General features: G+C 38.5%; 1 protein-coding gene across 1 annotated transcript; it reads left to right on the top strand.

Annotated features, from left to right (window-relative positions):
• The first annotated feature begins 12,521 nt into the window (after positions 1–12,521).
• Positions 12,522–15,559, top strand: LOC143884991 (uncharacterized). Its single transcript, XM_077388909.1, has 2 exons — positions 12,522–13,048; positions 14,818–15,559. The coding sequence occupies exons 1-2, from the start codon at positions 12,626–12,628 to the stop codon at positions 15,118–15,120; spliced, it is 726 nt and encodes a 241-aa protein (XP_077245024.1). The 5' UTR covers positions 12,522–12,625; the 3' UTR covers positions 15,121–15,559.
• The last annotated feature ends 438 nt before the right edge of the window (positions 15,560–15,997 follow it).

Raw genomic sequence — 15,997 nt, 5'->3', positions numbered from 1 at the left:
GAAAGCTTCGAAATTTCAAGGAGAACGAGAGGCTACGGTTAGCATTCTCAAAGGAATCCAAAAGAAGAACGAGAGTGAAAAATGCAGTGAAATAAGAAGGGCCGAGGAAGAAGACAGAAGGGTCTCTGAAGATTTCATTTTGCTGGAGAATATGCCGGAGATCCAACTGGATTGGGATTTCTTGGCGGACTGGCCATGTTTTTCGACCCTAGATGAGCACCTATTTTTGGGTTGGTTCCCGTTTGTGGACGATGATTTTGTGGCTTTTTATGCGCAGAATGAGGTTCTTTGGGAATATGATTTGTGGCATCTGAAAGACATCACTGAAATCCCAAATCGATAAATGGTGGGAGAAAAGAGAATTAAGTAAGAGAAAAAAATAGACTAACAGAAGAAATGAGAAGAAGGAAGGCCATGCTGCTAATCCGATGGCCTCTTTCTTTCTTCTATAGTTATTTTATTTCATGTAATTTTCTCCCGTTAAAGATTGCAATTTCATTTTCATTCGACTTTATCTCTGTTCTTGACAGTTAGTAGTTGTACATAAGAGTTTATGCTTTGTTTCAATCCTCTTAACACCAGATGTGTTTCCTGCTCATGCTGCATCCTACTTCTTATTGAATCTAGTTGAACTGAATCCCAAGGAAGTATATCACTTGCTGAACTGTATTGCTTACTAATTGACAAATAAACCTCTGTTTCTTGGATCCAAGCCAATCTAAAGCATCTCGTAGCATCACTCTTAAACAGAACCACTAGCTCTTGCAAGAACTTGTAAAGATCTACCTCATCTACACTTCCAACACTTAAAAGGTTACTGGTCCCTTTTTTTTTAAGTGAAAACCTGAGAAATATCTCTCTCGGTTTTATGTTGAATTGTGTTTTCACTCTAGCCAAACTTGAGTCTCTTAGAATTCTGACATCTCTTAGATCCTTAAGTAAAGCTTTTTACAAAGGATCCATAGAGTTCAAGGAGTTCTTCCTACTGAAATTCTTGAAAATTTCAGACCAAGATTTGCTTTAGCAAAGCGCCTTCCCCATTCTTGGAAAGTTGGAATCTCATCGATCTGATCCACATCAATAAATACCGGTGAGATCATTCATTTGTTACTTTTCAGCCCCTCTAAACCTTGAACCTATGTGCCTTAAGATTTTTACCTACGTTTTGGGGATGTTTGGGACTTAGATTTCCAGTTATTTCTTAATTTGATACTGTGATCAGACCGTGTATTCTTGCTGCCATATCTATACATTCTTTTTCGATTGGAGTGATTCATTATTTACAATGCATGCTTATGTAGAATTTTAAATTTTATCGTTGAACTATCTCAACGGCTAGCTTATAGTAAACATCCTAGCGTAATAGGCTTGCTTATCGAAATGCTTAATTTATTGAGGGACTAGGTGGAACACTTTTAAATTTGAAGATTAACCCGTTTAGCTCCAAAAGGTACTATGGGATTCATCAGCGAACCTCCGGCCTCCGGCCTCCGGCCTCCGGCCTCCGGCCTCCGGGTTTGAAGTAATAAATCAGATAGATCTCGTTTGAAGCTATAGTCATAGATTCATATTATTGATTGATTTATTTAGTTTGATCTTTTTTAGAACTACATACATAGATTCACGTGAAATTATTGATTGATTAATAGGGGAAGTGATATTTACGCCCCTTTTGATCACCAGGGACACCCAACGTCAGTGTATCAATGGCAAATGGGTGTCCCCGGTGATGAAAGGGGCGTAAATATCATTTCCCATTAATAGTCGTAGATTGATGTGAAGTTATTGACTGTTTCATTGCTTGAATGCAAACTATTCATTTAGCTTTCTTAACTATTATCATCTGGATTTAGTCTTCTTAAGTATAGCTCCGACTTTTCCTTTCCTATTTCTAGATTCAAATTCAAATATTCAAAATTCTAAACATTCACTTGTTTTCACGTCTTCAGAGAAACCGACAAATATTAGCCGATTCTAAACACTAACACAGATAGTACATTGCAAACAATAGACAAATTCTCTAACCATATAGATCATAATTATTCAATTAACCGATTCTAAAACAGAGTTTGGCATCAAGAAATTAAAATTAAAATCTTCATTAATAGTCTTGTAGGAAAATAAACCTCGCGAACGATTCAATACAATAAACGAACAGAAAATAAAATCGCTTAACCTGAGGAATATGAACGGGTTGATTGAGCTCCACTGGTCTAATATCCTCCATTGGCGTATCTTGATCCTTTGCAAGCTTCACGTAGCGCTACATTACATTCTCCTCCGCCATCAGATTTAAACACTAACAGAAACTCAAAAGAGAAATACCTAATTCACTCAAACAAACGCCAAAATCAAAGCTCACTCTACTTTCAATCTAGACTCCAAACTGTTGTATTAGTGATAGAAAATCACTTGGTAATATCTTCTTTAAGAAGGGACATTCTTGGAATGTGTTAAAAAGTATACTAAAGAGGGTTTTATCTTTAGTTGGGTATTCTTCAAAAAGAAGTGGATTTGGGGCTTTTCTCTACAAGAAAAGGGTTTTCTCTCTCCAAGGGTTTCTTCTTCTTCTTCTCTTGATCCAAGGTTATTGGGGTTCCTTTTATTGTGTTTTTAGGTTTGTGAAGACATTGTAAAGAAGGTTGGGTTTTTCCTTGAGTTGTAAGAAGAGGGTGTTGGTGGGGTCTTCAGCATTGTTGGAGAGGTAAGGGTTTTAACCCTTGTTTGTAATTTTCCATTGTTGATAGTGAAGTTTACTTGCCGGATTGCCCATGGAGTAGGCCAAAGTGCCGAACCACGTAAATCTCTTGTGTCTATTGCTCTTTTGTTTTCTTTCTTTATTTCCATACACTCTTGATTTGTGCACATACTCTTTTGGGCTAATTCCGTGGGTTGCCGAAGGCTATTTGTTGTTGTTTGGTTCGAGTAGTTTCCGATAACCGGATTTCTAGCGCCGGGGTCTTGAGAAACAAGTGGTCAGAGAGTCAAGGTTTTTTGCACACAAGGTGTTTGTGAAATTGCTTGAGAGAAGCAAAGTTTGAGAAAATAACTTTGCTTGAGAGACGCAAAGTTATCCGATCTCCTTTGCAAGTATGGTGGACTAACAAAGGAACGGCTTGGATCATCCATGTGGGCTCCACTCATTTCTAAATACTACGATCAAGGACGTGCAGATGCTAACATAGTCAAAACATATTTATCATATAGGATCTCAGGGCTTAATTAAGTTGGGGCCAACAAAGCAATGGTTGGATCATCCATGTAGGCGCTGCTGAATTTTAAAACACTATATTGGTCAATTTTGCACTCCCTTTCTTTCTTCTTTTTCCGTGATTACAATGTTTTATTTTGTTCTCAAGATTGTTATGACCAAAATCAACTTTGCCTTTCAATTGCTCTTGATGAGAACTGTTGTTTTTCAAAATTGATTTCTTATAATGTCTTCTCTGCCTTTCTTGCTACATTTTTCCATTAGTTAGAATTTGTTTTATGTTGTTTTGGGCTACCCCTTGCATCGCACGGGTTGACTCACTAGTTATAAATAAAGCGAAGTTCGAAGACTTCTTTTGCAAATTACTCCAAAATCTTTAAATGTAAATCCTATTTGGATAGATGGAAAAATATTTCATGAGGAAAACTTTTTCTTTGAAATTTTTTTATTTCCTATAGATAAAACTTGAATTGTCGTGGTTCAAGTCACCCACCCAACCATGATTGAAATGGCATCTATACACTAACTTCGTCTGTACCCCCATAGTCAGATAGGCACATCCAACTCCACGATAGGCACATCCAACTCCACCCCTCTGTACCGTTAAGTCATGACCCCACAATCTCCAATAATTAGTAGGCCCCATCAGACTCGGAGAGTAGTGAAATAAGTAGTCAACAGGGAGGAAACAAGCATTGATTTGCATGGAACTTACCTTGAAGAATAGTCCAACCAGAATTCCACTTTTTTGTGGATTTTGGCTTGGATAACATTATGCTCCGCAAGGGTGACACATCACTGAACATGCAATTATTAGCCTGGAGACATCCCTGGGAGTCTCCTGGAATGTCAATGCTATATATATATTGGCAACTAAACAGGGGGTTTTACTGATGTGTCACCCAAACGCCAATCAAAACCCATAAGCCATCCTGGCTTTTGTGTAACCAAAACAAACCCTAAATAGATCATTCTTGGACCATGACCAAACATTACCATATTTTGATAACGGAACTGCTCAGTTTTTTTTTTTTTTTTTTGAATGGTAATGTTCAGTTTCCACGCATAAAAAATAGGTAGAAAGAAATGGTTTCACCTTTTTAAAAAAAAAAAGCAAGTAATAGAAGTAGAAAAAAAAAGAAGAAGAAGCTAGGGCCCCACTTTCTTGGAGCTGGTATACCATAAACATCATCGAACTCCTTTGATAATGATGAAATAAAAAATAATACAATAAATCATCTGTGAGTGACACATATTATAGTTTTAATAAATTAAAATCTATGAAGCTTCAGAAATAAAGAGTCAATAATTCCTCAAGGAAAAAAACCGAGGGAAAGAGTTTTAGAACAATGAGGAAATCAAAGAAAAAATATCTCAAAAATCTTATTCACTCGCAAAACCTGTTTCCAAAGTTTCTCGTTTTTGCGTTACTAATTAATGAGATTCAGCTGAGTGACTCGGAGTCTCTTCCACCGATTTTCATTAGTCCGTTCTTGCCCGATTCTACCAGCGGGAATGAGAAGCCTCGCCGAACACACCCTAAGATGTTATCTAGCCCATAGAACCCCATGTCTAGACAATTAAATCTCAGGATATAATGATATTGATATATCCGAGATTGATATAGAAAATATCTTAGCTGATATATCGATTCCGTGCCAATATAGTAGGTTTTTTCGCCGTCGTCTTATATATTAAATAAAAAGTAAAAAAAAACAAAGAACAGACAAGTCGTATGAATCTATTTCATTTTCGATAAATATGACATTATGCTGCATGCCTAACATAACATTAAGAATATTTTCTCACAAGGCTTTGTTTCTTTCGACCTAAAATATGCATAAAGCAGATACTAGGCCCGTGCATTTTTAGTTAGGAAAAGGGAGTAAAATTTGTTTTACGCTCATAAGTCGAAGGAAAATAGGGTAAAGAAATATTCAAAATGACATTAGTAACTTTCTTCTTGTAGTACATGTGGCAATATTTTAGTGGAAGTTTGGAAAATCCTGAAACGAGTTTGTTATGGTCCTTATGGAAGTTTAGAGAATCCTAAAACAAGTGTTGCATCAAAGGTGGGCCTATCATGTTTTCATTTGAAATGTGTAATAAGTTGAGAGTGGACCCACCATGTATTTCACTTCGTAAGTGTCCCGCACTAAGGATGTTCCGTTTTGACTGTGACAACCGAGTGTGACCCCAAAACTAGTGAGAATGAGTTTACAATCTATTTTCTTTTAAAAATGTTACATGGCTGAGGGTAAGCCCTTTTTGTATGTCAACTCACATATATGCCACACAAAGAATGGACCCAAAGTCTAGATCCTTTTATAGAGAAATTATATGGTGTAAGGCCTTACAACTATAAGGCCTTGGTACGGTGGAAGTATCACCCTTGACATTTGATCCAACAGCAGCTTCTCAAAAAGCTCAAAAAGTGAGCTGTTGTTGAATCAAATATCAAGGGCGGTACCTCTACTGTATTGTTGTAAGGCCTTACACCATATAAAATCTCCCTTTTATAAGCGTTAAAGGAAAGATTGGCGCAATATGCATTGCCGTTTAAGGGCAATACATTGGGATTGGGCCCACCGTGTATTTAATTTCACAAGTACAGAATACCAAGGGTTGCCTCACTATGTATTTCATTTTACAAGTACGAGAAGATAGACTCCTCTATGTATTTTATTTCTTATGAATGCTATACCAATGGTGGGTTTGCCATGTATTTTATTTCACAAATACACCTCATCAAAGATGAGTTTCCAATGTGTTTTATTTCATAAGTGTAACGCACTAAGAGTGGGTTCACTATGTGTATCTCATCTCACAGTGTGTTACAATAAGGGTAGGCTCAACATGTATCGTATTTTATAAGTGCATCACACCAAGAATGGGCACACCATATATTTCATTTCACAAGTGTTTTTTGGGCGGGACTAATCCCGACACGCGCATTGGGGGGTAAGCCCAGGGGTATTTGAACTAGCGTCAATGGAGAGCATACCCATTACTTTAAGCCAAAGAGCCACACCCGTACGGGTTGTTCATTTCAAAAGTGTGGCACACCGATAATGAACCCACTGTGCATTTTTAATACCATGTACTATAAAAAGTCCAAACCCACCGTTACTTTTATTTAGCAAGTATCACATAAGAAGGGTAGGTCCACCATTTTTTTAAAAAGGGAATCTCCCTCCACTATGAGACGGTCCAAATCTCTAGTCCCATCAACCTAATACCTTGGAGGATCGCTTTGACTTCAGCCTCATTTGAGTCCTTGATACCAATCGGTCCAGAAAATGGCCACTCGATGGATCTGCTTTCATTTCTAAGAACACCTCCAATACCTGCTGGCCCTGGATTCCTCAAGTTAGACCCATGAAAATTTTACTTTAACCAACCGGGGTCAAGGGGTTTCCATATAGGAGCGACAATATCCTCACGCTCCCTATTGAGCCAGATCTCCTTCCAGCATCATCTAATATTAGTAGACGAATACATGATGAAGCTAAGGAGGCCTCTAGCCCATAAGATGACTAAAGCTTCAATCTTTGAAAAAGAAGAGAATGCTCCTTTTGCTACATTCTTAAATGTGAGAGCGTTCCTCTCCTTCCAAAGGACCCAAAAACTGGCTAACAACACAAGCTTCCATAGAATTCTTCCCTTGTTAGGCCACGGCACAAAAAACCAACTGTCAAGAAGGTCAGAGATGCGAGCAAGGAAAACCCATGAGATCCCGAATAAGTCCAAAATTCTGACCCAAACCTCTCAAACGTACCGGCAATGGATGAACATATGATCCACTGTCTCTCTAGCCCCCAAACAAAGGGCACAATGGTATGAATTATTACTTAATTTGTCAAATATCAACAATGTATTACATTACCTCATAGGTAACTTACGAATATCCAAAATATATCACTGTTTTTTGGGAAACGATATCAGCTTAACCATTCTTTAATCAAGGACAGAACCAGAAATTTACACTTGGGGGGCCAGAAATGATATCAGCTTAACCATTCTTTAATCAAGGATGGGTGGGTGGGTGGCTGGGTGGTGCGCGCGTGGGGGGGAAGAGATGGAGCTTACTAACTTTCTGTAATAATTTCTGCACATAGTCATTGGGGTTGTGCCCATCCCACGCTATATGCCCTCCACCAGTCTTTAATGATTGCATAAACACAGCTTGTCTTTTCCTTTTTAATTGGTTTGGGGAAGCTTATTGGGAAATGTAATAAGCCTTGACAACTCTATAAAGGGAAATTATATGGTGCCCGAGCGTTAAATCCCGTGAAGGTGGTACTTCAAAAGTACCACGCTTGATATTTGATCCAACAGCAGCCTCTTAAAAAATGGACTGTTGTTGGATCAAATATCAAGGGTGATACCGTTTTGACGGTTGGTACCAGGGGTGATGGCACTTGAAAGGGAAGGGGACAATTGCCTCCCTTAATTTTTTGGGAAAAAAAATACCTTTTTTTTATATTTTTTTTATATTTACTACCTTTTTAAAAAAATATACCCCCTTTCCAATCATCCCTAAGTTAGAAAAAAAATTACTATAATTTTTGCCTCCCTTGTGCAAAATTTCTGGCATCGCCCCTGGTCGGTACCATATAAAAACTCCGCTTTAAATAATAAAGGACAATATGAATTAGTGCAATTATAAAAACATGGCTGTGCTGATATCATTTCTCCTCCTGTTTACGTCGGTATCAGGCTATCAGCCATGGTCCGACATGACCGAGGCGTAGACTCCTAGAACACTGGCTTAGACCGCCCCACAACAAATTAATATTGCAGTTCAAGATACCGTAGCCCTGGCTTGAATTGAAAATAGTGAGGGGGCGTAAAAACGCTTTACCTTCACCCTTTTGACTTATTGACTTGGTTGGTGTAAGCATATATAACTGCACTTTTCCCTTTTCCCTTTTCTTTGATCCAATAATGCTCAAACCTTTTGTCATCCTCTTCCCCAAACCAAGTAAAAGATTTTTTGCTGAAACCATGACCAAGTAAAAGATTTTTGGCTGATCATTTTCTAAGGGAAAGATGTGGTGGAACGATATCTAAAAGGACATCAAAGCCCAAAGCAAAAAAAGGAGATTCAGTGCCATTCAACACATAGGCATCTTTTGATTGTCTTTTCATGCCTTTTTCTTAGAATATGCCAATCCCTGCAATCAAACACCGTATGTTTATTTCGGATTTCGGTGTATAAGGTTATTTCAGATAGGAGCAGGACAGACACTTAGCTCATCCAGGGTTCTTACATCAATCTAATTTCCTTGCAAGTGGGGTCTACTCTCTGGTGGTTTAGCATTTTCTTAAAATCTCATAAGTATCTCCCATGCAAAGGCAATAGAGACGCCTTGTAATGTTTTGCTTATTTCTCCTTCCCTATAAACACACTACTTTTTTTATTCTTTTTTTTTTTTTTTTAATTTGGGCAGTTCTAATTGGTCATACCAACCACCTAAGATACCAAGGGCCGTTTGGATTCGCGGATTCTAGAATCTGCGATTTCTTCAAAATTGTAGCTAAGAGACAAGAGAAGAAGTGGACCAGCCGTTTTTTTTTTTTTTTTTGACTCATTTTTTACTTCTCTACCTTCTTCCCATCAGCAAGAGAGTAGCAGATCCTCCCATATTTCCAAGTTTTAGAAATTTTAGGACGCAAGAGAGATTTTTAAAACCTAAATTTCTCACTTAAAATCCAACAAACGCTGTCAGGACAGCATACAACAACTTGATCATGAACCCTATTTTACATTGTTTTCAAAATAAAAACATGGATTCTAAAATCCGCATATCCAAACGGCCCCTCAGGCCCTGTCTGGATTGCTGGAATTTTCTAGAAAAGTTTGGAAAGGAAAAATCTTTCTAAAATTTCATACTTTTTTTTTTTTAATCCTTTTATCTATTATTTCTGTGATCCTCTTTTCTTGTTGTGTTCCTCGGTTGAATTATTGTTTATTTAGCCCTGAATTTGAATAAAACTGAAATTTGGACATGCATCATAAAAAAAAAAATCAATAAATTGTCTATTATTTAATTGAATATTGTCGATGTCATTTAGAGAATAGTTCAATGATGCTACGTTGAAGTAATCCAAAGTAAAGGGACCCATGGTCATTTTTTTTTCATAAAAATTAATATATCTAGAGATGTATGATAAAAAAAAATATGTAAAGGCCACTTTGGATTCATCTAAGAAGTGTCTACAATAACTTATATGCAAAAGTTTTTTAAGTTAAATATGATTGTTTGCAAACAATGGTAAAAGAAATGATACAGATAATAGTTCCCCAAAGTGGAATTATAGCCCTATTTACAGATGGAAATGTTTTACTTTCTACGTTTAGAGGAAAATGATATGATTATCGATAATTTAGAGGGATAATATGATAAATTGAAGGAGTTTCTAAATAAAAATTGAATAGGGAAATTTGGAAAATCTTTTCCCTTCCAAGCTTGTCTAGAAAATTCCAACAATCCAAACAGGCTCGGCTGTACTGCGACATGGGTTCTTATATAATTGAACCACTTAACTTTTCAAGGAAAGTATCTCTTTTTTCAATGATTCAAACCATCTATCTATTATGACTTGCTAGTTGCTATAGATAGTAGGGCTGCAACTCGGGTCGGGCGGGTCGGGTTTTGGAGAACCCAACCCTACCCGAGAAATATCTCGGGTCGGGTCGGGTCGGGCCCCTTCAAACCCGGCTCGACCCGAGATTCATGCGGGCTTTTGAATGCTCAACCCGGCTCGACCCGAAACCCATGAAACCTGAACCCAACCAGGCTATTTTCTGGTCGATGCGGGTCGGGTAAAACCCGCGAGTTGCAGCCCTAATAGATAGGCCATGCATCAAAGTCTACTGGGATCCGAGAAAAAATATGAACGGCTAGAAGTACAACTAGGGGTAGCTAACTTTGTCAAATAATTTAAACCATTTATTTATTAGGCTTACTATGGATGGGCCATGCATCAGAATCCACTCCTATTGGAGGAATTCTCCAATTTATTGCCATTAAAATGGACGGTTAGAAAACAAAGAAGCAAATGTCTGTAATCACAACTTGATTGATAATGATAGGTGTTACCAAGTAGTCGGCATTTTCGAACAGGGAAATAATATATACTGGACCGTTTTTCTTCCTTGGGCCACCTGAAAAGGGGTAATCAATAATCATAATTCATAAATACAGTAGAGTGGGCTGGGCCAGTGAAGAAAAGGGCCGAATATATCATTTCCCTTTCAAATCACATGGCATTTTGTCCATGGCTTGAATTGGGAGGAGAGAGTGTGGAATTTTGAGATAAAAAAATGGCCTTTTGACGTCACTCTTTTGTTGGGCATAGCCCACAAGCATAACAGCACTTTTCACTTTTGTATCACTTTTGCCTTTTATCTCATGAATACCACACTCCTTTTTTATAATTCCCATTTAAGTCCCGGATCCACTCATTTCAAAACCCAAATACATGGATATAAGAGCTTTGCCTGTCGCTCTCTCTCTCTTTCTTTGCGTGCGAGTATGTCCTCATTCCTGCCCCCTTTTTGTGTGGTCGAAACGCAACCCTTTTGCATCTCCAAACCAAAGCCAAGTTGAAGATTTTTGCCCTCGATCTTATCTAAACATGTGGTGCCAAATGAGAAATATCTCTCCCACACTACGTACGCACCGTAATACGGTGTGCTTGTCACTTCGGAGCTACATTGTAATGCTGTTCATTTCACGGGTCAAACCAAATTAATTGTAAGTTTAGGTGATTAGAGGGAGACTCTTCTCCAACACTTCCTAGGCTCATCTCAATTGTGCCCTCACAAATCTCTCCCCTTCTCCCACTACGCTACCATTTCGAGACACCGATTTACCACATGAAAAAGGAAAAAAAATTCCTTGCCGCCGAACATATAGGCCTTGTGTCTAATATGTAATAATATCTATCAATGTCGATCGCCCGCCGACTAGACTTATTACTTGCTTAGTCTTAGTTTTACATTTAATTAGTTGTAAACCACACATTGTTGTGCAGATGTCTTGTATTTTATTTCTAACATTTATCACATGAACCGACTAATGTCCTTAGTACTGACTTTAGTTCAGTTGACTGGTCATGTGGCTTACGGTGCAGGAGGCTGAAAGAAAAATTTCCTGTGAGAATGGTTGAGATTTTAAAAATAAGAGTTATGTCCCTTTTGGCTTTTGTGACTACATCTTGATGGATTTTAGACCCTCTACTACTGGCACGCCTTCGTGAAGTTTGTCCCGTTGTAGGGTGCAGCCTTTTTGTTGTACAATCTGGTATTTTCCCATCTCATAGTGGGTCCCACTTTGATTGATCCAAACCGTTCATCTAAGTGGCCTTGAATTTGGATGTCTCATGGCATAAAATCAAGCCAATCATGCTATCCTAACATATAATGCATACAATCGCTTCCACGATTAATGGTAAGGCCCTGCTTGTTTAAGATTATTACAACCGATTGTGCGAGTGGCAAACCAATTATTGGACTCAAAATTACGTTAAAGTTTGAGTCCAATAATTGGTTTGGCACTCACAATCGGTTGGCATAATCTTAAACAAACATGGGCTAGAAGGCAATTTTGGGTCCCACATAGAGGCTTCCATGTGAAATCATGACCCTTGATCCTGTAAAACATTACGTGGGAACCACATGAGACAGAGTTTGGGTCCCTTCCCAGATGGAAACCACATGCCTAAAGATAATTTGACTACAAAAATCAACGGTTTAGCTTTTCTTGGCATAACGCTAAAAGAGCCTTGACAGATAAAGGGTGTCCTAGATGGCAACTTGTTGTCTTTTAGGCAGGCACGTACAAGTATGGCGCAATAATTGTCTTTTAGGAAGGAACCTAACAGCCCTTACTTTTCAGCAATTTTCCTCGACCTTCACAAGGAAATTTTATGTTGATTATTATATGTGACCCTTTCCGAATCTATAACCCAATTGACAGTACTAGTTTAACCATGGTTAAAGATTGTAAAATTCTGCCTATATGATATGGATAGAATTAACCAGGGTTAAAGAACCACCACCTCTGTGGGCCCACCTGACCGAGCTGCCCTTGCCAGTAGTAGTTGGATGATTCGTTTTTCACTTTTTCTCTTTGCAACCAAGAAGACTCCAAGTCCACGTAGATGAAAAATTACTGAGATAAAGAGAAAAAGTGAAGACTCTTTTGTGTAAAATGTACTACACTAGTTTATCTCCAGACAGAAAAAAGTGGTACAGAATCTTCCACGTAAGAAAAACATATCGTTTAAATCTCTTCCTTGGCTGTAATTGGTTTCAAGTTTTCAACCCCTCACCGTATCAAATCCTCCACCCATTTAACTCCCCAACCCACAACCCAAAATCCTCACTCACTCCGCCCCGGGAACATGACCACTGCCTTAACATCATCGGGCCTATGTGGCCCATGCCGGAGCTCCGGATCCGCTTCATGTGGCTGTAATTTCACCTATCACCCAACCTTGTTCGAAATCTCCGACAATAATAACGCCCTAATTTCGCTTTCTCCGGCCAGACAGGTCCAAAGGCTACATGAATTTCAGTTTTTCCGGCATGATGATGAGGTTTCGTGGCTACTAAATGATTTAAATGGTAACGAGTCTAGGCATGATGAGATGCCACTTTCGGCGCCCGCCGGAAAATATTCTGATCACCCAAGTAATTATTGGAATCCTCACCATTTAACACTCGGTGTTTGTTGTTCCAGCACCACGAGTTCACTCACCTCGACACCCGGTTCGCCCCCGGTTGAGATCTCGGTTTTGGGTCAGGCCACGAGTAGCACTACTGCCGTGAGTATATTCATATAACTTTACTTAATGATTTTCTATTTTTTGAAGTTGTATGTACTTAAATTTAAGGGTCATTTATATGAAAAGTACCATTAAATCTGCTGTAAAAAGGGAAAAAATTACAGCAATTTCACTGTTGGGTGGAGTTGATGATTAAATGACACAAATTCCAACAGCTTAAGCTTTTGGAGTAATTTGTTGTTTCACATGGTATTAGAGGCTTTCAAAACTCACAACTCCTTGATATTAAAGTGCATGTGTAAAGCCAACCCAGAAAAAAAAAGAAAAAAAAAGAGGGGCCACTGGTGAGGGGGAGTGCTAAAGTTAAGGTTTAAAAGATTAAATAATGCCATCTCCATGGGCCTAAGCTTTTGGAGTAGTTGGTAATTTAACAGGTGGGAAGGAGATGTCCAGAGAAACCCTAAATTTTATGGGTTTTTATGAGTATCTGAAAGAATTCTAAGGATGATAAAGTAAGGGAGATGATTTTTTCACCCCCACCATAGGATTATGCGCCCCACTTTTAAAGTGAATTGGGGCAGACATTAACGCTTTTTTATGTCAAATCATTTTTAGAAGAGGGGCGCATAATCCTACAGGGGGTGAAAAAATCATCTCCCTAAAGTAAACTGAGTTTTGTGACAGATTACTAAATTTGTGCTTCCTCTTCTTTTTGTGCTAGTGGAGAAGTTTCTTTTCTCCTCCTTATCAGTACAAGGTGTATTGGATCCAGACCGTTCATTTGATGGAGAATGGCCAATAATTATTTGCATTGATCTGATGATCGACCCTATTCATCTGATTGGTTGATGGGAAGTTTTGATTGGGGACTGGTGTCCCCACTACCATATTTTCATGGCAGTACTCAATTTGTTTTATATGTACTTTTTTGCTCAGCTTTTCAGAGGCACTTTTAGAATAGTCAAGATGTTACAATACCAACCCATTAAAAAAATAGTTGTTACAATACTAAAGATGTTGCAACACTAAATATGCTAGCAATATTCACTGAGTCAATAGAGACTTAGGAGATTGACTCAATCACAGAGTAAATTGGGAGCTCCATTGCAGATTTTAAACCTAGTTATTAATAGAGAAGATATGGGAATGACAAAACTTAATTGTTATTGGGGATTTGTTAGGGTCCATCACAAAAGGCATTTCGCGGCTGGTCTGTCGCATGTCAGACCACCCACCTCGTGAATGGAGAGACAGCCCACCTCGTGAATGGAGAGACAGAAGTGTCTGTCTCTCCATTCACGAGGTGGGTGGTCTGACATGCGACAGACTAGCCGCGAAATGCTTTTTGCAATGGACGCTTGCAATTCCCTTGTTATTACTTAAGATTCTACTGGAAACAAATCTTAGTGATTCATTGGGTGGGATGCCAACTAAGAACCTATTTATTTGTTCCGAAAAGGTCATGTAGAATTAATCATTTTACTAACATAAGGTCATATAAAATTAATGATTTTACCAACGTATTAAATCTACGGAAGAAAGAGACTACCTTTTGCATTCCAACTTAGAATGCATCATTTGGGAATAAAAAAATTAATAGATGGGGCACAAAGTGTTCGTAAGTTACTAAGTAACCCCAATATGATTATGAGCGGAGTAGGGCAGACACACATTGAAAGGCATATCCCTTTGTTTAAAAGATATTTATTTCCCTTCTTTCATTCCATAAGGACAATTAATTGCAATTAGTGTCATTACATTTACTTCTTTTTTGTAGTTTTGATGACATTTTGGAATTTTTCTTGCAGATGTCATATATGGGTAGCACATTGAGCGACCATTCACCTAGAAATGTGAAGGATATCGGTAACACGATCACTTCTGGGGAAGTTGATCCTATGCTGGAGAGAGAAGCAAGGGTGTTGAGGTACAAGGAGAAGAAGAAGAATAGAAAGTTTGAGAAGCAAATCAGATATGCATCAAGGAAAGAGTATGCCGAAAAGAGGCCAAGGATTAAAGGGCGCTTTGCGAAGAGGCCGGAGTCTGGTGACCCGATAGCGCCCCCTCAGTACAACAAAGACATGCTTGGTATGGGAAGATTCCATCATTGAGTGTGGCCAAAACTCTCAAGTTATTTTGCAAATCTATTATGTATTTATGTCACCTTCTGTAATTATGTTGCAATGACTCCTTTTGAAAGACTCTCGTTGTTCTCCATCCTGGTTCTCTTTTAAAAGGGGAGGGGGGACCATGCAGGGATGGTCGACTTGGGTGTCTTCTAACTTCAATGATCTGAGGGTCTTAGAGAGTTCGATCAAGGATCTAACAATCCTGGCCATCGATTTACGGGATCGGGAGGGATGCACCAGGGATGAAAATGAGACTTAGAGATACAACTCAGTTTCTTCCTTAGTTAATGAAGTGTTTACTTTTAAGTTAGTGGATGTAATTTGGTTTTTTTGGGCTACTGTCTTTTGTATAAAGGGAGGGCGTTCCTTGTTTTTGTCTGTGAGTTGTTATGAATATAATGCATGCCCATATATCTGTTAAGCCTTTTTATGGATGGACTATGCATCAAATTCCTTCCCCCCCCCTCTCTCAAAATATTCTAACTTTAATTTGTTGAGACTTTCTTAATGAATGAATGCAGATCCATCTAAGGGCTACAAATCGGAGGGTTAAGATCTTTAGGTGGGGAGAATTTTGGTGCATTGCCCTTTCCTAGCAACGCCTAGCAAATAAATGCTTTTTGGATCCTTAAGGCCTTGTCAGTTTTGGATTTTTAGAATTGATTTTGAGTCCAAAACTGATTATTTGCTAAATGAGTCGCTCTCACTTGTACTTGTGCCTGAACGTAGTTTGTTCTAAAGAAAAATATGCCCTGGCCTTGTGTAACAAACTTGTATGTGTCTTTACTTGCCTCTAGCTTTCGAAATGGTATCCAATGACAAGTTAGTGTGGGGAACTTTTTCTTCTAGAAAAAGGCAC

The sequence above is a fragment of the Tasmannia lanceolata genome, unplaced genomic scaffold (genome assembly GCF_043159265.1).
Source record: "Tasmannia lanceolata isolate RefF3 unplaced genomic scaffold, GAP_Taslan_0.1 ptg000008l, whole genome shotgun sequence".
NCBI lineage: Eukaryota > Viridiplantae > Streptophyta > Magnoliopsida > Canellales > Winteraceae > Tasmannia > Tasmannia lanceolata.
The sequence above is the reverse complement of the archived record's forward strand: the minus strand, read 5'-3'. Positions and strand labels throughout refer to the sequence as shown.

What these genes read in the sequence shown, in the direction of transcription:
- LOC143884991 (XM_077388909.1), top strand. Translation starts at nt 12,626, where the DNA reads ATGACCACTGCCTTAACATCATCGGGCCTATGTGGCCCATGCCGGAGC. An exon ending in CCACGAGTAGCACTACTGCC is followed by an intron (nt 13,049 to 14,817) that starts GTGAGTATATTC and finishes TTTTTCTTGCAG; the next exon opens with ATGTCATATATGGGTAGCAC.